Raw genomic sequence first — 25,183 nt, forward strand, 5'->3', positions numbered from 1 at the left:
GTTCAGGCACCTTTACAAGCTGATAATTTTTCTGTGCTGCACCCACACCTACTTGCCAACAGACGCTGCGTGACCACAGGTTGAGACTCAATGTGATGCATCCATGACAAAGCTCTGATTAAGTGTAACTCCTGAAAACCGTTTTTATTGGACTCATAACTAGTAACATGCCCTGTGTCATAAGCTAGCAACTTCTGGTTTAAGGAACCTTGTGAATGACAATCAGTCAGACCTACTCCTGGTGATGGTTATTGGATATGATGCTGAGAGATGTTCTTCTAGCTTGGGATTAATCTAATCCTTGTTCAATTTGATTGTAAAAATGCCATTGATTGCCTAAGACCAGGACTTCAGCCCTTATTTCCTTTAAGTCAGGTGAAATTGGGAGACTTTCAGCATGGAATCAAGAGACTAAAGCTCTTAAGTCTGCTGTTGTTCAGTTAGACTCTGAAACCAGTAATGAGAAATCTCAAGTGCTAGTAATTATTCAATATTTTGATTTTTGGTGACTTTTTTTTTGACAATACAAAGAGCTCTAATTGATTTGACTTTCAGATTGTGTCTGCTTGAATTTCAGGTACATTCTCTCATGAGGTAAGGTGGGGGAAGGTCCAGCTGGAATGTCAAGTGCATGTGTGAGCGACCATGCATTCAAGGAGAAGAGGAAAACAATACAATCCTTCATTTGCAGGGCTGCATGTCCTGTTGTGGCTTTTCCTCACACATGTGAATTAGTGGGAAAGCCACAGACAATCTCATTACGGAAGAACAACTGTGTGATGTTCTCTGTGTGTTTCTTTATTTAGAGGCACTTCTTTTTCAGGATGTGCCAGAGATTGGGATGGCCTGACCTGCTGGCCCAGAGCCACTTTTGGGGAAGTCGTTAAAGTTCCCTGTCCAAGATTTTTTGAAGAAATCACCAATATCCATGGCAAGACTTTTTTCCTATTCTTTTTCTCCCTGGATATTTTGAAAATAAATTCTAATAGTTAAAGACTCAGTAACTTTCATATCTTCCTGATTCACAATGCTGTTTTATGTCAGCCGGCATAAGAGTAATTATCCAGATACACATCTTGGCTTATGGTCAATATCTGCCACTATTCTGTTTTGTGTTATTCTGCACTAATTGTCTAGTCTCTATGGTGCGCTAAAAAAATTGGGTAATTGCACTACGTTGCTAAGGTTATAAAGGAATATAAGCATGTCATAGAATCACTGATTTATAAAGTCATAGAATAATTAATGTTAGAAAGATCATCTTGTCCAATCCTGCAGTCAGAGCAGGACCAAGTTCAAAAATTGTATCTAACTTCAAAGCTACATGAGGTGGCTCAGGACTTTGTCCACAAGCACGATTTATGTTGTAAAAGCAGGATAGACTGCATAATTTGATTTCCCCTGTGCAAAGATTGAATTTGCAGAATGAATTTTCTATATGAAATGTAGACGTTCCACTGCATCTTGAAATGAATGGGAACATCTGTCTCAACTTTTCAAATGGTAGATATATAGAATATTATGACTTTATAGATAATCTTGCTGAACATGACTAGACCTGTAAGTGCCTAACTTAAGAATCGAAGTAGGAAGAAAAATTTGCTGTTTCTTGTCAAAACTTAAAGAACACCCCACCCCCCCACCCCCATTAATTCTCTGTTATATTTTACCATTAAAGGCTTCCTTCAGAGAAACTGTACACAAGAGGCATATTGGTCAGAACCATTCCCACCATACACCATTGCCTGTGGATTTGATGAAGGTTCCAGTAAAGGGCCTGAGGATCAGGTGAGTTTTTGATTTCTTGTTTGTGGACATGTTCAGAGCATCCTCTTTTAAGTGCGCTGAGTAGTTGGATGCTCCCACACATCTGAGCCTTGTCAGAACTCAGTAATTACCCATTTTGGGTGCTAAGCTGAAACCTTTTAGGTATATTTAGAGCCTGTTTAACAAATTCGGCTTAATATAAAGCAAAGGAGTAGCAGGTAGCACTTTCCTCTCCATCTAATTGTCTCCTCTTGGTGTTAATGAGTAGACTCATGATTAGTTCACTTGTCCTGTCTATCAAAGACTTTGGTTCTCTGACAGAGGTGATTTGAATCCTCATCATGCACCCGTCTCCCAGGGAAGCCCTACCAACCTGTCTGGGGGAATTTTTCAGGGAAAATTCCTTTGGATACTTTCTGTTGATTTTTTCCAGATTTTCTTTGAGTCAGAGAAAAAGATTCCATAACTTTATAGCATGGTGATCAATGCACATCTTTAGGAGGGAACACCTGGATGCCATTGAGTATTTCCACACTTTATCTTAGGTATTCAGTGGAGTAGGAAATGAACTTCTAGTTTTCCTATCTGATAATCATCCATGTTACTGAATTAGGCTCCAGCAGTATTTCTTTTCCACCCACATCTTCATATGATTTAAATTTCCATGTTCCTCACCATTGTACTTGGCCCCGGGACAGGAATGCCTCACACTTCATTGGTGGTGATAGTCCTCAGTGGTGAAGTTTGCCTTGTGACTGAATGCTGTTGATTACCATAGACGTGCTCCCTGCCTCTGCCTTTGGGTTTTGACCTTTGCTAAATGGGACAGTTCCAGCAAGAGAGAATAGGGGTGCCTCCATCCTCTCATCTCCAGTCTGTATTGGACAAGACTCATAAGTCTTGCACAAACGCAAGATGGGGTACATCACTGCCTCCTCCTCCTATTGTGGTATTTTGATAGAAGCAATGGACTCCCTCAAATCTGCGAAAGAAAAGACTAACTCATATAGCTCATTGTGAGTGTGTAGTCATGACTCAACAGTGGAAGAAGGTCATGTGTCACAAGCCAAAGCAAGGCACAGAAAGGTGAGAAGGATTCTCATCACTAACACTCTGGGTGTTATATGGAGTAAACCATCTGGTTCTCCAGGCATGCAAGCTCAAGCACAGGAGTACTAGTTCAGGTATCTGAATCTTCAGGAAGTGTAGACACTATTGGCTTCAGTCATTTGGCTCCAGGAACTTAGAAATTCAAGCATAGCTGTAACAGGCAGTATAGATATCTGGAGCTCAATTCCCCACCTGTAAACTAAGAAATTTTGTACTTCTTTACACTGTGGGGAAGCTAGAAAGATAAATGCTTAAAAAACTTCTGGAAGGATGCTAGACACCATGCAAACAGTTCAGAAGGGATGTAAAACTCATAAGGTGGCATGTATTCTGGAGCACAGTTCTCCAGCCCTGGGGCCAGCTGCCATGGCATGGCTCTCACCCACAGAGCTAAAATCTCTTACTCTCCAGGGTCGCTTTCTCCAAACAGTCCCTGGCTTGTGTTAAGCCAGGCATAGTTTGTAGCTGGCCTAGGCTGAAATCAAGCAAGGGACTACATTTACATTTTAATATTATGGAAGATGTCAGGGCAGAGCTCATGTCCGTGCTGCGGCTGTGTTTAGTTTGTTATTCCAGTCAAACCCACAAAGTCTGTAAAAGGAAGATGAGATCAGTAAGCTCTACTCCATTGTAAACATAGGGAATTAAGTAAGAAGAATCCCACTTCTAAGAGAAACATTTGTTTTGTGTTTTGTATCTGCAGTGAGGTCTTACGATGAAGTATTTCAATGCTTTTTATTTGGTTTTGTAGGGTGGCTAAAACCCTTACCAAATAAAAAGCATTGAAATACTTCTTTGTTCAATTGAAGAACTTATTTTCTAATTTTCACTTGTGTTTTGAAAATACTGTATAAAAGAGTAGGACTATTTCAGAAACACCAGTATGATTCCTAGGTTGTCAGTGTTGCATGATTTATTTATGGTTCTACTTAAAATTGCTAATCGGTTGTCTCAACCTAGAACTGTTGCCTTTTGGATAAACAGAGTTTGGATCAATTAGAGAACAAAGTGTCCATTGCATTTGCAAGGAGGAAATTTGCCTTGATTCAGAGAATTTAGTTTCTTGGGATTTTGAATAATTAGGTGATCTTGTAGTGAATCAGAATAAAATTAGCATAGCTAAAAGGAAGTAAACATGCTTTATTTTTCTTGGGACATAGGATATTTGAATGCAAAACAAAGAAAGAAGTGAATTATAAAGAATTTACAGTGTTACAGTGTATGGCAACTGAATGAACTCTTTGTCCAAAGAATTAAAGACTGAGAGGTTATTTTCTTGGCTTTAACTTTCTTACCTCCACAATACGATGTGACTGTTTCACAGTGTTTCAGTTTCCTCACCTGCAAAATGCAAGTGTTATGTCTCTTTTAGCTATAGCTGTTTATGAAAAGCAATACTTATCAACTCTGGCCCAGGTCTAAAGTGACGGATTCACAAATCGCCCATCAGCAGGTTTCAGTGCCCCAGAGTCTTTATGTACCTATAGGAAAAATGTAGTTACTTAACCAAGTTAACATTTTCCTGTTGAACATGCTCAAAGGGGTCACTGTTGCAGGTAAGCCTGTGGGCTGTGAAACCTGTCTCATGTAAGGTTAAATAAGATTCAAAAGAAAAAAATGTGGTTTAGCAATGGAGGGAAAAACCTGAAGGAGATCTAAAGCACGCAAAGCAATGCATAGGTGATGGGGCAGACTAGTAAGGGAAAATGTATCTCAGTGAAATAAGCACACCAGCATGCATGCTGCATAACCACCAGCATTGGTCTGTGTTCTCTTTTTCTCATAGAAATCATATTATTCTGCATTTTGGCGTGTCTACACTGCTGGCTATGCAGCATCAGTGACTTCACTCATTACAGCTCTAATTGTCTTTGCTGCCTTCAGGTAAAAAAAAAAAATGGTCTCTTTTTCAGGATGTCTTAAGACAGTCTCATCCTAATTCCTCTCAAACCCTCTGTGTTTTTGTTTTGTGGGATTTTTTTATTATTATTATTTTCAAATCCTTCGCAAACATAGCACTGTTGATGGCAATGGGTCCTTCTCTATTAATGTTGTAGCATTTCCCAGCAGATGTTAAAACAATAAAGCTGGCTGGGCAGTCTGTCTGAATCTCTTTAATGACACCATGCAGTGGAAAAGCTCCAACCTGTTCTCACTATTAACATAAGATAACTATTCCTCCAGTGCATAGCAGAACATACTCTGCAGAAACTGAGTGTCTCATGCCCCTGAACAGGCAGTAATTCTCCACTGTCCATTCCCTCTGTGAATGACCATTGCTTCCATAATTGGGAGCTATAAAAAGAGATCTAAAGAAATTTAAATGCCATGTTTGAAGATGTTGGATATGAGGAAATGGATCCCAGTTTTGATTGGTTCCAATGCACTTGGACAAAAGCCTTAACTTACCCTGCAGACAGGAGTGCAGAGCACAGAAGCAGTTTCCTAACCGGAATGGATTGGCAGTCTCAAAGGTCACATCACTTTTAATGGGAGCCAGGACCAAAAGGCTGCTTTGTCCCAACCTTGAAGGACATTCCTTCAGGTCAAGGTAAAACTGTGGTCAGGGCAATCTAGGGAAACAGAATTATAGAATAATTTAGGTTGGAAAAGACCTTTAAGATCATCGAGGCCAACCGTTAACCTAACACTGCCAAGTCCACCACTAAACAGTGTCCCTAAGTGCCACATCCACATGTCTTTTAAATACTTCCAGGGGTGGTGACTCAACCACCTCCCTGGGCAGCCCCTTCCAATGCTTGACAACCCTTTCGGTGAAGAAATTTTTCCTAATATCCAACTTAAACCTCCCCCGGCACAACTTGAGGCCATTTCCTCTCATCCTATTGCTTGTTACTTGGGAAAAGAGACGGACACCCACCTCTCTACAGCTTCCTTTCAGGTAGCTGTAGAGAGTGATAAGGTCTCCCCTCAGCCTTCTCTTTTCCAGGCTAAAGAACCCCAGTTCCCTCAGCTGCTCCTCATCAGACTAATGGAGTCTAGGGTAAGGCAGCTATTTCTCTGGCAGCCATCCCACAGTATGCGACTGACACCCATTCAATACTCTCTTCTCCTCTGGCCAGAAAGGGGCTGAAGAGCCTTTTGCAAGCTTGTTCAACAAAAAATGCTACTTAGAATAATTAAAAGGCATTATTGTAATACAGCCCGAGTCCCAGAGTTACTCTCTGCTTCTGGCATCCCTTTTAAAAGTGCGGTGAATCAAGACAATTATACTAGCACTTTTATTAGCTTAAACAGATTATAACTGCTCTGCTCCCTTATGTCTAGCTCCCTTTCAAATAGTGACAGATCATTTGTTTGGTTTGGAAGTTGTCTGCAGTCACCCTGTATTCCTGTTTGAGTTTTGATGAGACCATGAGAAATTTCTCTTGAAGAACAATTTTCTTTTTCTCTTTCCATGTCAGAAAATTCCACTGTACAAGGAATTACATCCATATGCACCTATTTGTCTCCTTTATCCTGAGAGCAATTGCTGTTTTCACCAAAGATGCTGTTTTGTTTGCAGATGAAACTATGGACCACTGCCTAATGTCAACGGTATTAAAATTCCCCTCTCTCTTATCCTTGATTTAACATTTAATTCTTTGCCTGAAGAGAACATGGAGATTTCTTAATCCCATTTCTCTTTAGTTTGCTGCAACTGAAATCTTAAAACAAACAGTACTACGCAAACCCAAAGACCAAGTGCTATGGCTACATTCAACTTTGATATATAAGGTACGGGTCTGTTGACTCTAATGAAGCTGTAACCATTTCTGTCAATAAAGAATTTCATCTATAAGAGAGGGCCAATGTTTCCCTCTCAAAAAACTGAAGCAAAGTCAGTTGAAATGATGGAAACCCAAACCTACTGAAATCTTGTAACAATTTCTTCATTCTTGTGTGGTAACATTGAATTTTGCCTATACTTGTAGAGAAACCAGACACAATGGAGAGTAGACCTAATAGTTTTTTCTTCTTCTGCATTTCCAGGTTGCTTGTAAGGCTGCTGTGGCATTCTTCCAGTTCAGTATTTTAGCCAATTTCTTCTGGCTTCTTATAGAAGGGATATACTTGCAAACACTGCTTTTGCTGACCTTTGTTTCGGACAAGCAGTATGTATGGTGGTTCATATTTATTGGCTGGGGTTAGTACTCTTTTCCTCTTTTTGTTATTTAGTATCTCCATTTGCTTTCAGAAGTAGATAAAATACTTGTTCTGAGATAAAAAGTGCCTATCAAAAGTGTCACCTTTCTGATGAAAGTTGCCCCTTCATCCAGCACTACTACATCAAAACCGTACCATTATATTGTCTTTCTTCTTATTTCTTGTTAGATATTTATACTGTTCAAAACTTTGAAGGAGAGGATAGGATGGATTACTAGAAGCACTACGATACGCCTACTCGAAAGACTGCAGCACTCATCTTTATGATTGGAATTAATTATTTCATGCAACTACAGTAATTTAAAATTTGGCCATCTAATCTAAACTATCTCTCCAGGTTTCTCACGCAGTCAGTAGAGTGAGGTATGCATGCTGTGGTGGTGATTAATTCAGTCCTCAAGAAGATGAGTAATGTGGCTGGATAACACCCTGGAACATGTTGCCTTTCTCCACTGACTAAAGAAGTTTGGGTGCTAACTTTAAGTTGACAGTTTGCTTTTAGTAAGCAGACTTAGATAGATTAATCTTAAATCATGTGAGTTTAGGCCTAGGAATCAAAGAATTCTATTTTTTTTCAGACCTTCTGGTTTTAAGGAATCTTTTGAGTTTATACAGCAATTAAAATTATCTCTGATTGGCAGAATATGTGCCCGTAATACATAAAATTTCTTTCACTGCAGAGAATTGTTTATTGAGACTCTCAGATATTCTCGTACCTTGTCTTGGCTATTCTAAAATAGAGGCACCCAAATTGAGTGGTTACATTGGCATTTTCTGCTCAGGAGTGAAATAAAAATTCTCCTGAATTAAATAGTAATTTATCCTTCATCTTGAGATTCTCAGGGTTTTTTTTCTGTCATTAATTTAAAAAGTCTGAATTTTATAAAGTGGGTGTTGATTTGGAGCTATTCCAATTATGATTGTCTGAAACTAGATGCTTAGACCTTGATTAATCACAGCTAAATTGAAATAACAAAGGACAAATCTCAGTTAATAATGTAGTAATCCTCATCTCTTCCTATAATCAATGGAAAGCGAGAGACATCTCGGGGCAACTCAGATCTTAGGTGATAGGGATGTAAATTTTTCTCTTCATTAATGAAAGAGACAACTTGAACTGAATATAGTCCCAGCTTAAAGGCCTTCAACAAACATCTAAAATTAGGAAAGACAGCTTCTGGGCCTTTCCTACAGATCTCAAATGATATTTAGAAAGATATTACCTGTATTTCTACATATTGATCAGTGAAAATGCCACCTGCTTCAGATTAGAGTCCCTTTTATGGCAGCTTTGAAAGTCATCTAGTCTTTGGAAATTCAATTCCACAGAAGGAGAGCAAAAGCAATTGTTAGTTTATAGGTCTGCTTAAAAAAAAAAAAAGAAATAATTATTCAGTCATAAATGTAGAAGAATAAGCAGTGACAAAGTGAGGCTAGAAATCACCATTTCCTGGATTTAGCTGAATTTTCATGGAATGCTAATCAGTTGATGGTTCCTCAGGACAAAAACGTGAACTCTTCCAGCTAGTGTACAAAGTGTTGTATGCTGGCCACAATTCACAAGATAAAAGAGCTCTAGCTAAATAAGTGATTCCTCCAGCTTCACAAGTGCTCGTAATTCATATCCAAACCTTCAAGTAATTCTTAGCTGTTATTTTTGAAAACGTAGTTCCACAGCACCCCCTATTCTCCTCTGTTTTGATTTCCTTCTCCTATCTTTTTTTTTCCTTTTTTTTCTTTCCCTGAACTGCAAGCTACTTTCTTTCATAAAGTTACTTAAAATTGTCTGGCCCATTGTCTGAACTTTAATGTGCATCCAGCCTGCTGCACTGTGAACCTTCTTGTAATAAAGTTTCCATGGGGCATAGTATTCAAAACAATTATATTGTGTTCCATGTTGATTTTTCCAGGAGCTCCCACTGCTGTGATGTTTGCTTGGATCCTCACAAGAATCCATCGACAAAATACCGGGTAAGTCAGAGCTTGGGTAAGGAAATCAAGGACATCCTATTTTGTATTATATTTTGATTTGCTGTCAGGGAAAAAAATAGATATTAAAAACACATCAGAAAAAAAATTTGTTCCAAAGTTGTGCTTCCAACCTTTAAACTTCATATGCAAGTAAGTGAGAAAATAATTTTTAGTCTTCCGATTTTGATGGAGTAATAAAAACTGGAAATGTCATACTAAGTATTGAAATTTAATTTAGTTTCCTAATGCCCAGTCCTTGAAATAATTATATTTTAAGAAAATCACTGTTTCTGTTTAAAATCAGCCATAAATTACTAACTCTAATCTCTTCAAATAAGTACTTCCCAAACAAACACATTGTTATGTCCTGATAAGTAGTTTCTTGTTTCACTCCCATTCAGTTCTTTGATTCTTTTTTTAAATTTTATTTTATTTTTTTCTTTTAATATAGGAGCCTGGTATAAAGTAGATGATTGATTACTAAAAGCTGCCCCGAAGACCTTCAGGTCATTTCACGTGGGTGATAGATATTATTTTACACCTACCTGCTCAGGACTCAGATTAATGATGTAGAAGCAGTAAGTTCTATAGTCCACCACATTTGGCACATCCTCTTTTCCTTTCTCCTTCTTTCAGGAAGAGGGAACATGATATAACCTAGCATGTATAACACTTGGCTGGAAGGAGCTAAAACTAGACTCTTTTTGATGTTAAATACACACAGAGCCTCAAAATAAGGATTAAAAGCCCACTCTGTTCTCTCCCTTCAGGGTACCTTTACGAGGGGTCTGGATTTTTCTTGCCTACTTTCCTCATGACCCCAAAGTGATTACATTTCTGGATGCACTGTAGTTTAGTGTCTGATCTGTACCTTGTAAACCAGTCACTTTTTCAACAGAAGAGCAGGAAAGAAGCCTGTAAATATAAATGTACATTTCTTGACTTCACTTTGGTTCTTCAAGCCTTGCTTCTTACCAAACAAACTTCCTTTAGATTGGGCTGCACAGAAACTTTTAGGGAGGTATCAGTACTGGCAGAGGCCTTTGAATAAAACTTAGCATCCATCACTTTCCTATTCTCTGACAGAAATACTTTCATGTGTTGTGAAAAGCTCACATAGGACTGTGGTGAGACACTGGAATAAGCTGCCCAGGGAAGTGGTGGAGTCACCATCACTGGAGGTGTTCAAGGAACGTGTGGACAAGGCATTGTGGGACATGGTTTAGTGGGCATGGTGGTGTTGGGTTGATGGTTGGACTTGATGATCTTACAGGTCTTTTCCAACCTTAGTGATTCTGTGATTCTGTGACAGATAACATGACTGGTTTTGTTTTCAGGTGTTGGGATGATGATGAAAATGGAGTGGTGCTATGGATCATCAAAGGCCCCATTGTGCTAACTGTATTAGTATGTTTTTTTCATTTTGTCCTGAGTATCTTTTAAAATGCGAAAGCTAAGTTAGTGTCTCCTTTCAGTAAGCTGGGAGGAAAGCAATAACACATGCTATGGTATTGAATCTCAAATAGCTGGAAATTATGCACACATTTATTCCGTCTAAATTTAGGTAGGAAACAGTATGTTGTTTAGGACTGTATCTGTTATAACCCCTGTCATAAACAATGAAGGGAACAAGGGGGGCCATTTAGACCATGTAAGATCTGATAAGTGCTGACAAGTACAAGGAGACATAAAACGATGCTGAGATATGTAGGTTTATATTAATTCAACATAACTTTCAGCATACCTTTATGTATAACTATATATTGGTGGGAAAAATGAATGCTATTTCTAATGCTATTACTGTGATCTGAGAGCAGATCTACGCTGGTTTATAGTAGTGCAATTCCTATGACTGGGGATTTTTAGTTAGTTTGTATCAACTGAAGATATGTTCTGATTTGTACTAAGTTTAAAGATTTTGTCTTGTCTTTTCAGATTAACTTTATTATATTTATTAATGTGATCAGAATTCTAATCCATAAATTGAAATCTCAAGAGGGAGGAGGGAGCCATTCAAGCCATTTTGTGTAAGTATTTCTGGGTCACTTAATATCGGCCTGTTCTAGCTGCTATAAGAGACATTTTATCAGCAGGAGCACAAAATGTTCTACTTCTTACTAATAGAAAGACAAATCCCCAGAAGAAATAACAAGGTAAACTTTCCTTTTCATCCCAAATACTTTTTCTTCAGGGGGAGGAGGGTGGGGTGGATGTGTTAGGCACAACAAGAAAAGGAAAATATAAAGTATTACAACTCCAACAGGACCTAGCTTGAAAGTGTAAATATTAAATGTTAAGTAATGCACCCGTCTTGCTTCCAGTCCTTTCCACACAAATGGCCACACACAGAAAGATGCAGATAATTTACTTTGAATTATTTCTTTGAACAGTAACATGTTGCTGATGTTCTGGTAACTGAACGTAGTCCTTCTGTTTATGATCCCCTTCACAATCAATGGGGATCTCATCAGTGCAGTCAGAAGACTCTAGCGAGCTATTTGACTCATCCTAAGATATGTAGGTATGGCTGTTAGTTATGGCGCAGGACCTAGCGTAAACCTGTGCCCTTCTGAAGTGATCTGAAGGCCAAATAGAATACCCTAGGACATCACCAGTGGCTCTCACACCACTGTTTAATCAACTGAATCAAGTCCCATGGACAGTGATGATTAGATCTCCACTGACAGTTTTGGAAATTGTGACACTTACATGGGGGATACCTACATATGATGGAGATTAGTCTCAGAAGAGTAGATCAGAGTACTTAGTTTGGTGCCCCTGTTTTTGCATGTATAGCAGGGAGAAGAACCCTTAAAGGTCAATCCAGAAAACTTGTATTGTTCTTTAATTCTTGGTTTTGACAGGAGACTTGCTAAATCCACGTTACTCTTGATTCCCCTCTTTGGAGTGCACTACATTGTATTTGCATTCTTCCCAGAAACCACTGGTCTGGAAGCTCGCCTTTATATTGAGTTGGGTTTGGGTTCTTTTCAGGTAAGCTGGACACAATGTTTATCAGTCCTAAGAGGCTTGGGCTGAAACACCACATTCTCAGGAGTTTTATATTTTAGGTTGGTTATCAGAGCAGGTGTTAATAATGTGTCTAAATTCAACACACACATTCCATCTTACTCTTTCACAAGCTCTTTCTGTTGTTTGTTCCCTTATCTTATTACTTGAAATCTCACACTAGTTTTGAGTTCTGACTCAGGCTTCATATTAATAATCACAAAAAAAAAATAGATCTACCTTTATTGAATAACAATCACTGAGTACCATGTACACCAGTCTATGGATTAAGGTGAACTGATTGAAACTAATTCCACGTATAATAAAGGTGATGATAAGAGGATTGAAAAAGTAAGGATAATGTATAACAACCTGTTCTGCCCTTACTCTTTAGCAGTAATGAATCCATCATATTAATACCTCTTCGTTTCTTTTGTTTTGCTATACCACTGTTCAGAACCATATCTTGGATTTGAGAGGGCCAGGGCCTGGGTATGGTGCACATTGTAATAAATAGTGGAGGTCTTTTTCCTTCCCCTTTCCCCTGTAGCCCACAACAGCTTGTCGACGTTGACATGTGTTGAGAATGATCCCTCTTCCACACTGACCTCTTAACCATGGCCAGACTGTGGGAAAATACTTGCTGGCCTAAGCCAAAGCAGTGTCATGGACCCTGTTGACATTTTAACAACATAGAGAAGCAAAGGGCAGCATTCAGGGCTGTGCTTTGTTCAGTTTACTAATACAGATGTAGTCTAGCACTGCCCAGGGTTTGCCTGTGCTAGCACAGCCTGTGAAATGGCTTGGCTCCCGGCTGACTAACCTCCCCCAAACAATGCCTGACTGTAGTTCTGGGTGAATATGAACCCAAGACCTTTCCCAATAGGTTGTACACAGCCATCATCTTGTGAGAGAAAGAAGATAGTTTAGTAATAAAGATGTAAAGCAAGAACAGGGTCTCACCCAGTTTATTCACGACTGTAAATATAGACTAGAACAAGACAGAGGTCCCTACTACCTTATCTGAGGAAGAACTTGTAGGATACAGTAAACAGCAAGTTAGTCCTTAGTGTCTCCATACAATGGCAATAATATACACACAGCGTTGCCAGTCCATTTAGGAATTTAATCCTGTTATGAAAAACCCAATAAATAATGCTATATCAGTCAAATTCCAATGGAACAATGGAAAATACGTATTTTTGCTGTCTTACTCAAATTTTGAATGAAACTTGATGTCTTTGATTCTATGCTTTAAATCCTAATGGTTGACTTTTCTCCCTACCCTCCCTGTCCTAGGGTTTTGTTGTCGCTCTTCTATATTGCTTCTCAAATGCAGAGGTAAGGCAAGTACATAAGATTATCAGAACCTTTTAAACTCATGGCCCTCTCTTGTTTTTAATTTTTTCCCTATTTCCAGCACAGATCTGTGCTTTGATCTGTTCCTGAAAGCATGAAATACCCCTATATTTTTTTTCCCTTTGTACTTTTGTTGATTTATTTGTATTCATACAGTTCTTACAGAAGGGCACAAAATAAGCTTTGAAGCATTAACCCTTTACAAATGGCTGGTGACTTTTCTGTCAGGGGACTTTTTTTCTGCTTTATGTCTGATAGCTATCATGATGATGTCTCAATGGAAAGCTTGTAACACTCCTTACTTTCTTTAGGTTTATTTTCTCCTAGTGAGTTTCTTCCCTTTCCCTTTCCCTTTCCCTTTCCCTTTCCCTTTCCCTTTCCCTTTCCCTTTCCCTTTCCCTTTCCCTTTCCCTTTCCCTTTCCCTTTCCCTTTCCCTTTCCCTCTCCCTCTCCCTCTCCCTCTCCCTCTCCCTTTCCCTCTCCCTCTCCCTCTCCCTCTCCCTCTCCCTCTCCCTCTCCCTTTCCCTTTCCCTTTCCCTCTCCCTCTCCCTCTCCCTCTCCCTCTCCCTCTCCCTTTCCCTTTCCATTTCCCTTTCCCTTTCCCTTTCCCTTTTACAGGCAAGCCTGTGCCTTTTAAGTTCATTTTGTTCGAACACTTTCTTTCCTGTTTTTATAACTGTTAGAATTTGGATAAATTCCCTGGAGTACATTTTAGAGAGCCTATCATTTTAAAACCTAACTAAATTTGCTTGCACTTTCCCCAAAAGAGCAGAATGAAACAAAAGCCATGAGAAAATGTAAAAACACATCTCATGCTCAGAAAATTGTGTAGGTTGAAGAAGGACCCAGTAACAGTGACTCAGTCTCCTCACCAGCTTAGACTGGACACTTCTCATAGACATGGCTAAACATGGGCGAAATTAATCCTACCCAAGGATGAATGATGCCTAAAATACATTTGTTACTTAGGAAAACAATTTATAATGGCCATTCTAGTGCTGTTCTGAGAGAGTGCCTTCAGGACTAACTGTAAATACAGAGTGCTCTACTGTCTGCCTTCTGTCTGCATAGACTCCTTGCCAAGAGCCTTTAAATAGCTTGCATATTCTATCTCCCACCACACAAGTCTACTAGGTGTTAAAAAAGGCAGAGGCAGAGAGTGATCTCTGGCCCCAAGATTAAGTGGTATGGGTTGGCTTGCGTCCATGCTGCTTAGGGATAACTGCTTCTGGAGCAGATTGTCCACTCGTTACAGCTTGGCAGTGGATCCTTCCTGCATCCATTATGGTTCCCTGCAATCATAAAAAATAATTAGGATTTTCTGTGTGTGTGTGTTTCTTCAGTTTTAAGTATCTGCAACAACATGAGAGACTGTGCTGCTGTCAAAGAGGGTGGTATCTGTATGGGATGAAACTGAGGGCTGGTATTGTATGTCTTGTTTTTTGGAATAAGGTACACAGGAGTGTTGAAGGGCCTCGAGCTTGCTGGGATAGTACTGGAGTACTGGGTTGGTGGAGGAAGCCCCCTTTTATTTACTAGAGTCTTGAAAGCTCCAGAGGGCATGTTCTGTCCATACTTGAAGTTGCACACAGGGTCTGGCATGTCTGTGTAGTTAACAGAGAGAATAAAGGCAGAAGAGGGGCCACCTCAATGATAAATATTGCCAGTGACTTTCAGGGAATCCTGATGTTCAAGGTGTATTTTTGCATGCCCTACCCTCCTTTCTGTACGTCACTGTAGAGCCTATACCTAGTAGAGGATTAGATAACAGAATTGCTAGATGAATTCCTAAGTTCAAAGTACTTAAATCATATTTTTCCGTACATTCATCCCCTGTAAGAATTGATAGTTTCATTTAATATTTTATTTCTGCATTTAATTTGGAGTGGTTTCATGCTAATGGTGCTACAACTATAACACTGTCATAGCTTTTCAGTACTAATGACAGCCAAAGAAGATGCAGCTATGTGGTTAGAAGCATTTGACACATCTTCTTAGTTTAGGATGGCACTTGTAAATTACTTTGTAGACATTCAGGAGAGCCACCCCTCTTGCAGGAGAACCAGATGGAGATGAAGCTGAACGTGAACAGATGTAACAGGGCACAGCGAGCAATTAATCCGCAGGAGCAGACTGCTCACGTGAACAGTGGCAAGGACTGGGTGTTTCCTGCTCTCCCTCTGCTACGGCTTGAGCTGCTTTACGTAGGGCAACAGAGCCTACTTTCCCGCTATCCCGTCACCCTGGACCCAGTAATGTCAATAGCAGGCCGTGATCTCCAGCATTGTTCAAGCTACATGTTAGTTGTCCGTCAGATGGTTAAAAAAGTCAGTTTTGCCTATTGCTTTTGAGGATGCCTGAGACCTCTCTCAAATGTAATTTGTATTCAAGTTGATTCAGTATCTTTCAGAGTCAGTAAGGGATCTTTGTGAGGGATTTCAATCTGGGTGAACTGAAAGCCTGGAGAAAGACCCTTATTGTACGTAGCAGGTCACAGCAAGGAGGCACAGAAGATTCAGTGTGAGGAAAAATAGAAATTATCCAAAAAGTTAGAAATATTTATGAAACAGACCTACAGCAATAAACAAAGAAACTGCAGTCAAAAACTTCCCTGTCATGCTCTGAATTTTGGAAATTAAGTCTGGTTATATTGAAAAGTGAATAGGGACATATTTTAAGTTCTAAAAATATGTTAAGGCTTAATCCTGATTGATTTGGGTGCCTTTGTGCCTCTGGGCTAAGTAGTAAGGCAGATATTTTGGCATATGTTACCTTCAATTCTCACTAAGTCTTAATTTTCTGATTCTTTGTTTTGAAATTCCTTTTCTATAGGTTCAAAGTGAACTGAAGAAACAACTGTGCAAATGGCAGTATCAAGAATACCTGAACTTCACACACAAACACGGGACTTTGTCCAGAGAAAACAGCCCAGTCAACTATGTCACTCAGTTATCACTACTTGAAAAAATCAGTCCAAACAGGAAAACATCTGTGTACCAGAATGGTGTAACCTCGGTCTGAGCTTTTCTAGCAGGATGAGTTGCTGTGACATTGTAACATACTACTTAAAAGATGGCCAGTTTGGTACCTTCATGGTTTTCCATAGTGTCAAGGGCCTTCTGCAAATTTCTTGCCCTGAATGTGAGCTGCTTTTCTTACGAGGTACCGATCAGTCTCACAACCCTGGTTTTCGCCCTCCTTAAGTATATAAATTCCACTTGGTTTCCTGTGAAAAGCCAGACCTTGAGGTTTTTTTTTTTACCCCCCAAAAAAAAAGGAACTACATTTATTTCTCCCAGGCCCAGCATGTTAGTCACATCTTTATTAGTGTTTCCCAAAATTTATGGTTTTCAGGAACACTACTCCTAATCTTCATTTGAAAGAGTTATGTGGTGGCAAAGGTTTGCCATAATGATTAATGATGTTTTACTAGTTGTTTTGAGACAACTTGAGCCCACGTAATGGGAATTACACACAGAAACCTCATAAGCAACTACCTATGGAGCAGCAACCTCCTTTAAAAGGAATCTCAAGCTGTCTCAAGAGTGACACAAAAAAAGAACGAGTTACATTATCAGCTTGGGTTTTTTCTTCCCTGCCTGTTGAACAGAGAGGTTAAATTAGGCCAGAGGACCCCAAGCCCTTTCCTGTCTGTGGGAAAATATGGAATGGCTAAACATTAGGTAGATTATGTGTGTATGAAGGAAGAATGTAGAGCAAACCCAATGCAATATGTCAGCTGGGCTACCTTGAGCTACCTTGAGCTCCGAATAACTTACAGACCTAGTCATAGTGCCCAGATGTTGGTCCTCGTGTAGGCGGAACAGACCTTCTGCCACCATAACCTTGAAGGCTGGCTGGATCTGTCAATGAAATACACAATGAAACTTTACTTTTGTGCTTTTTTTGGGACCTCCCTTTGAGGACTAATCTGCTGTAATTGCTGTGATTATCTCAGTCCTGCCCATCATTTCCCATCTCGTTATCACTCCTCTCAGTGATGTTTCTGGGGTCAGAATTATCAACACAGCAGTGTGGTCTAGTGAAGCATATGGTCTAGTAAAACAGGGCGAACCAATGTTGTACTTGCATCACTTCTTTTGGTGGCCTTCCTCTTTTTTCAGGACTGAGTTGGACTCTACCTCAAACTCTCAAAAGTAAAGAAAGGGCACACAAGATGCACCAGACACAGCTATAGTTCCTTTCAAGATATGACCATTCCCAGGAGAACCTGCTTTCAGACTTGAAAGCACTGCTAGAGACCATGGCGATTCAAGCACATACTGGCTTTCTATGAACTGCAGTATCAGTTCAGCTTTAAAAAGTAGTGCTCCAGTCCCTTATTCTGCTTTACTCTTGGTTAATTATTTAGGCCAGGAGACATTTGACTTCATGGAAACCTCTTTGTTGATTTTAGGTGCTTCATTTCTAGTTCCACTATTAGAGCAGAGATTAATTGTCCAGATCTCTATAAATATGATTCAGATCAGTCCTTTATTAATTAGGCATTTAGCCCATCTGTCCCAATGAATCAGATGTCCTCTGTAAGATGTCATTTTGTCTATTCTGGCCTCCTTATCAGTTTTCCTTGTAAAAGTAACCTTTGCTCCTGTGTTGTTGAAGTTTGTTGCCTAGCATAGTGATATGAACACAATTGTATGATGTACATCTATAAACTGCAAGTCATAATTAAAGCTGTTGTGAGTTTGTAAATTTTAATTGTTTCAGTTTGGATATTTCATTTGAGACTTTATAAAAATAGGACAGTCTTATAATTGTGCTTACTATGGATACAGTTTTGAAGCCGATGAATATGTACAATTTTGACCTTTTCATCCAAGAAAAGATTTACTTTACATGATTCTGCAGCCTGAGTTAATGCCCCACGCCTCTTCCAAGACACTGTCACTAAGACATAGGTCTGTGGTACACTGCTTCTACCCATTTTTGAGAGAAGACCATTAGTTCAGGTATCTGACTACTTCTGAATGTTTTCTTGAGGAAGTAGTTGTGGTAAATATTAGTGAGTTGTTTGTATGAAGGAATTGACCCATATCTCTTCATCCGCCTTTGGGGAGGAATGAAGTTGGAGTGAATTATGCTTCTGCTTTTGGCTGACCTGGGAACATTTCTTCCGAAAAAACCTGGCCTGAGGCTTTATGTTATGGAGACTTCTCCCAGTACAATCTCCCCTTTACTTTCTCTCCCACCTAACTTCATCGTTTCTTTGGTACATGTATCAGCCATCTTGTATCACACAGCAATTCCCACTTCCCAGCTGAGCTCCCAGGATGGCCTGCATTTGACTTTAAGACCACCCGTCTCACTATATGTCCTCTTCCTTTATTACTGGGAAGCTTCTTTACTGGACCAAGGATGCAGAGGAAGCAGAAATGATAATAAAGAAAGGTGGTAGGTCCCAGTACACCTTGAAGGATCATCAGTTATTCAGTGTTCAGTTTCTTTCCCCATAAAAATTTAACAGCTCTAGCAACCCCACCAAACCTACCAGACCTCGCAACCTAGTTTGTACCTGTATACCATCACCATGCACATTCAGCTTGCATTAACTCACCAGATATCTCCTGTTGCCTCAAGCTCTTTCCAGTCACCCTTACAACTCATCTCACAGAGATCCAACCCAATGCCTCAGAAGTTCTCCAGCAACCTCAGCAATATGCTGGACACCTGCTCTGCCTGTCCTTTGTCCAAAATGTCCCTGTGTCCCTCCCAATGCTATTAACATTTCCAAGCCTTTTACTTTTCAAACATTTTGGATCAGGATGTGTAAGCCATAAGCTGGAATTGAGGGCTGTATGAAGATATTCTGCATATATACAAAGCCACTATTTACATAATTTGTGTAAAGGGCACACTCGGAAGTACCTGGTGATGGTTGGGCTTGATGATCTTACAGGTCTTTTCCAACCTTAGTGATTCTGTGTGTTTCTGTGTATGAGGTTAGTCATGCTGGGGAGTGCAAAAGTTTCTTGGATAAAGGTTTTTCTTGGCTATGAAAAGGCTGCTGAACCCTTCTCGATGGCACAGCTGGGGACATGCTGTAGCGTGTCGGGGTGGGGAACGCTTCAGGGATGTATTGCTTCACAGCAGGCCTGCGAAGGCAGCGAAGGGGTTGTCACCAGCAGCGTCTAGAAGTGCCGTGCGGTCTGCGTGGAGGCACTGCCATCTCGTGGTGCGTGGGGTGTGCTGGGCACGCTGCTGGCCTGGCTGGATGTGTGCAGTCCGGCAAGCCAGGCAGTGCACCGAAACATTGCCCCTGCTCGCAGCCATTACGAACCTGAGCTATACCCTCTCCCAAGTGAGATTTACAGGATTCCCAAAGAGCAGCTGCAATATATCGTTAAGTTATATCAGCTAGGAAAAGCTGCTTTCTCCTCCTGTAATCCCCCGGCATCTTTTACACAGTTTAGCTCCTCAAGCATTATTTTTAAATCCCTTTACAAACTACATGGCAACCTGGAAAGATTAAAAACAACTGTTTCAGCTGTTTTTCCTGGTGTTGCAGCGAAGATAGGTTGTTAAGGTAACTGAAATTTCTTGCCAAGAATAGATTTTTAACTCTTACAGTGTCAGCATATTTTTTCAGAAAGCTTGATTGTGTGGACTCCAGATTAAAAGACATCCTTCCAGCAGGCAGCTTTACCTGCTTTGCCAATGCTGAGCTTCCCCAGTGTTGCCTAATCCACCCAGAGCTGGATTTTCAGAGCAGTGCAGAGGGATGGTAGGAGCTGAACAACATGAAAGCTTTCAGTGCATCTCAAACTAAGGAAAGAAATAATTAATCAATTTAAAAGTGCATTGCATGACCGAGAATGATCTTCAGCAAAAATTAAATGCTGTGATAAGAAACACCCAATGCGATACTTTCTGTAAAGCAAAGGTGGTGTTCAGCTCACGGGTTATAATAGCTAAATTAAGGCATCTATATGTTGCAGCCTATATATTATTTGGGTGTCTAAGCCAGTGGAAGTATCAGCAATACAGTTAGTGAAATCCATGAGTCACTCAGCTCTCCCTAAAGTAAACAACTACATTTGGCCAACTGTATAGCTGTCTAGACATGACTGGCTATTGTTCTGCAGTTGGGTTCTGTTGCATAAACATAGCTACCAAATGCCATTTGAGATGTCTTGGGCATCCAAGACATTTGCGCTGTCCTGGAGATATGATTCAGATTTTTGGACACTTACACTTTTCTGGAAGAGCAGCTGGAGGCCAGGCAGGACACCACACAGCTCCCAAAATCACATAGCTACTTGCATTTAAGCATCCAATTCCTGCTCTTGGTGTCTATTATCTGTAATGAAAGCTTGTGCACCTAGTCCACATGTACATGCCTTCCTGTTCCCTCAGTCCTACTCCGTGAGATAAACTCCACTCTATAACTAAAGCTTATTAAAGGACAGTCATAACTTGATTTCTTTGTATTCAGTCTACCTGTGTGGTTGCATCACAAGCACGTTATGACTTTCTTGTCGTCTACTAAACTGCTGTGCAAAAATGATTCCTCTCCAGCAAACTCAATCTCAAGTCAAGTTGTATTGAGTGGGCAAAGTTGATTGAATCCACACCCAGGATTAAAAACAGGCATTAAAAGAGCCTAGCTGAACAATGGATGAGTGACTAAATCATGCAATGCAGAGATGGGTCCAACTTTTTTGGAAATCCAATGGTTACTGATTGCTCAGCTACTGGAATAGGCTACAGAAACTGCCAGATACAGCTTGATGGCTATGCCCCACTAGATAGAAGTTGCCAGAAATAGCTTTTGGTAAAGTCAGAGACCAGCCTACAAGAAAGATGGAGAGGGACTTTTTTTTACAAGGGTATGTAGTGAAGGACAAGGGGTAATGGCTTTAAGCTGAAAGAGAATAGATTTAAATTAGATATAAGGAAGAAATTCTTCACCATGAGGGTGGTGAAGCACTGGAACAGGTTGCCCAGAGAAGTTGTGGATGCCCCAGTGCTGGAAGTGTTCAAGGCCAGGTTGGACGGGGCTTTGAGCAACCTGGTCTAGTGGAAGGTGTCCCTGCCCATGGCAGGGGGGTTGGAACTAGATGATCTTTAAGGTCCCTTCCAACCCAAACCATTCTATGACTGTATGATTTCAGCCCAGGCCCTGCCTCAGCAAGGCTGTAGGATGCTGATCTCCAGCTTTGCAACAGCCCTGTCCCACCAAGGACTCCGCTGATCTGGGACGGATCCATAGGCTGATGTCCTGTCCTGGCCGCGGATATGTCTTGGACCTGCCTTGCCACCATGAACTTGCATGATGATCTGGACTCTTGGTTGAACCGGATGTCTGTCTCCAGGCCTTCCTTGCTTCCTCACTGGGGCTGTGAGTGCCCCTACTGCCCTTGTCTCCCAGCCCCCATCCCTCAGGATCGGCTGTCCCTGGCTGGTCCCTAACACATCTCTAACCTCAGTTTCAATAGATATATGTCCACTTCTCCATGAAAGGACAAGGCTCCAAATACCTGTAGTTTGGCTAAACAATGAGGGAGAATAGCAACTGAAAGATGTGGCCTTTGTGGAGGATTCACAGATCCATGAGGGCTGGACAAAGACTTATGGTAGCTGAAGCTGAGGAGAAAGACAGAAGAAATATCAGAAATAGGTCATCTACTGTGGAGTCCTCTGCTTCAGTAGGGTGAATGCACCTGATCTTTTGAAAATGAACCTGATGATAACACTCTTGAGGTTTGCTTTGACTAGAAAAGAAATGAAGCCTTGAAGCACATCAGATGTTATAGAGACCTATCTTTTTCCACCTTTGCCAACTGGCAGTGCCTTTGTTTGAGGGCAACAAACTTTCTTTTCCTGTTTAGACACCTTAGAAATAATATGTAGGGCCCAAAGGACCTGTGGATCAAAGCTCAGAGCCACAGGGGCTATTAGTTGCGATGGAGAGTGTGTTGCATTTGTATTGGCGGTATTGGACCATAGTCATGCTTGATACTGATGCAGTGTGCTAAACACCTTCCTCATGTAACTCCTCTGATTGGTGGTGAAGGAAGAGTGTGCATGGCCCACTAATGACAAAGACTTCATGCCTGATTGGTCCAGGACTGACTTTGCCCAGAAGAATCCCGGGGCTCTTTCCCATGAGGAGGGAAGCTAACTCTTTTAGCCCAAACAACTTCATCCCGCTGCTCCAGGAAGAAATACACTACCCTGTAACTTCACAGACAAAATTTCTCTTTGGTGCAATTTTATATCAGAACAGACTTATACAAAATGATAATACATTTATTGTGTCATCTACAGCAGTATACATGTTAAAAACAATTCCTCAAAACACAAAAAAGGTTAGAAAGCAGCAATTGATATCTGTGTTTCCACCTCATAACAAAGCTGAATAACCTCAGATCCCATTACCAATTAAACCAATTTTGACCAAAAAAGGTCAGTATTAGACCCAACAGGCCAGTAAGTTTGTACCTTGACACAGTCAAAAGCCAAAATACAGCTTTCCATCCAATAACTTGGTACTTCTCAGAGCTATAGCATGTTACATTGCCACTAAATTGACAAGAAGAAGGGAAGGAGAATGAACACACCAAATATTTGTTTTACAGATTATACCGGTACACAAAGGCCCCTTGAGACTTCTCTGCAAGCACAAAGTCCATTGGAAAAGGCATATCCAGCAGCCTAAGTCATTTCAGACACTGAAGAGTGTCATATCACACAGTGTCATATCACACAGTAATTCCTTACATGGATGAATTCCCCAAAAGAAAGCCGACGGGAAATTGCAATTTTAATCATAAGAAGGTGAAAGACCACGAGGTTCAAAACATTGTTCAAGCTCTGCTGGTGTGTTTTCATACACAAAGTACAATGTGTATATTTAGCTGAACTTAGCCTTTTAGTACAGATACGCATGGAGCTTAACATCAGAGCATCATTAGCTACTACTGCATACTCCATATCTTCCTGATGTTACTCTTAAATGCAATTCTGAACTGGTTGCATGTGCCTGACTGCTAAAAGCAGAGGGTAAATCCTAACTTTTTTTCACTGCATGTGCACTATATACCATGATTTGTTTATGGACACAGAAGTGCTGGTCATATGGACACAATCTGACAGAGAGAACAAGACTTCCTGAAAACTACTCTCGGTGAGAGCCACTAAGCCTTTATCAAGCATGCACCTCCCCCAAATCTGGTTGGTAATACCCAACAGAAGCCACCCCCAAGCTTTTCAAGACCATTATTTCCCAGCATGCATAAAACAGAACAATAGTGACTGGGCAAAGCTGCCAGAGGAAAAGTCATCTACATGTAGACTTCCACAGTGTCAACATCTGTCTCTCATCTGGTCAGCTGGACTTCCTGGTGGAGAGAAACAGATACCTGCAAAGTATAAATCATCTCACCCTTGAGTAGACATCAAAAATATGTTTGACACTTATACTCTAAATTCGCTCATTTCTCTCTTGTGACTACAAAGGCAAAGTGGAGAAACTAGATCAAAGGAAGATATCTTCACTGGTGATGTCTAAAGTTAAGTGTTGTGGATATCTCCTTAGCTGCCTGCTCAGTGACACGGGATGTTTCCCAAGACTTTGCCTATGAGCCAGAATGCCTAATGCTGAAAGTGCCGGATGTTGAAAGGGACACGTATTTAATATAGCCCTTGATATTTAACTCTCTAAGAAAGAATCAGGTAAAACCAGATATTTGGTTGTATCTTTGCATTATGTACATTTCTACAGTTGTAGACTCCGGAGTCTGACAGACGCTGCCTTCACATAGGTATCGAAGTCTGCTATCCGAGTTTGGAGCTGAATTCCATTCAGTGAGTTTATCTCTGTTGCCTAGATATCCACACAGAGCTCATATGATGTAGGAACTGTAGGAGACATTAATTTTGTCTGGATTACCTTTGGCATTTGGATCCCATACTTTGTCATGTAAGAAGGCTTCACATATCTTCACGGCAGCTGTGAAATCACAGCTTGCATGTTTCTACAGGTGTTGAGAACACAGAGGGGTAAGTACAGTAGCTTCATCCAGGGTGCAACGTCTTTTCTACCTGTATCTTCTCAAACCAGTCACTCACTGTGAAAAGTCTACAAAGAGACTTGGTCACACTGCTCTTTCATCCTGGCCCTTCTGTAATATTGTGGTTATAGCTCGCTAACAGTGATCATGCTTTCCTCACCATCTGCTCTCTATCTTTATTTGTCAAAGTGGATATTGGATGGGAGGGAGGCATTGAGATGTTCATCAGAAACTGGAGGACACTATGTGCAGAAATTTGAAAAACCAGACAGTCGTCTAGATTGTCCTGGGCAAATAACTTGTAGTAACTCATCCTCAGCTGTTTGCAACTCTACTTTTCAACCTTTTTTTGATCTGTGAGAGCCTTCACATAATTACAGGCAAGACAAAAGCCCTTCAGGAGCCTTACAAGCATATATTTCCATATACAATCTTCCATGGGCACTTCAGAAGTAGTCTATGGGCTCTGAAGTCTCCACAGACCACAGGTTGAAAACCTCTGCCATGAGCAATTGTTTCTGAAACACTATTGAAAAATATTTTCAAATTACAAAGCAAATAAAGCCAATGAAATGAATGTTTTTTGTATTTCTTTTATTGCCACTCTTTACTAAAGTCACTCTGGACTTTTTTGCCTTTTTTTTTTTGCTATTCCCTCTGAAATTTTTGTATCTAATTTCTGGCAGGGCTGGGCTGGAAGGATAATGTGAAATTAGGTATCTGCATGGTTCACAGGCCAGATTTAGTAGGGATTTAGTAGCAGTGTC

General features: G+C 40.5%; 1 protein-coding gene across 1 annotated transcript in view; it reads left to right on the plus strand.

Moving 5' to 3' along the window:
• LOC104262365 (vasoactive intestinal polypeptide receptor 1) overlaps positions 1-16,404 on the plus strand; it is a 28,512-nt gene extending 12,108 nt beyond the window's left edge. The window contains exons 4-14 of the mRNA XM_059818772.1: positions 824-931; positions 1,679-1,788; positions 4,664-4,761; positions 6,303-6,435; positions 6,871-7,024; positions 8,955-9,015; positions 10,353-10,422; positions 10,951-11,042; positions 11,880-12,009; positions 13,324-13,365; positions 16,216-16,404. Coding sequence (XP_059674755.1) covers positions 824-931; positions 1,679-1,788; positions 4,664-4,761; positions 6,303-6,435; positions 6,871-7,024; positions 8,955-9,015; positions 10,353-10,422; positions 10,951-11,042; positions 11,880-12,009; positions 13,324-13,365; positions 16,216-16,404 — 1,187 coding nt within the window. The remainder of the gene's footprint in view (positions 1-823; positions 932-1,678; positions 1,789-4,663; positions 4,762-6,302; positions 6,436-6,870; positions 7,025-8,954; positions 9,016-10,352; positions 10,423-10,950; positions 11,043-11,879; positions 12,010-13,323; positions 13,366-16,215) is intronic.
• The last annotated feature ends 8,779 nt before the right edge of the window (positions 16,405-25,183 follow it).

Source organism: Gavia stellata, chromosome 6 (genome assembly GCF_030936135.1).
Source record: "Gavia stellata isolate bGavSte3 chromosome 6, bGavSte3.hap2, whole genome shotgun sequence".
NCBI classification, from domain to species: domain Eukaryota; kingdom Metazoa; phylum Chordata; class Aves; order Gaviiformes; family Gaviidae; genus Gavia; species Gavia stellata.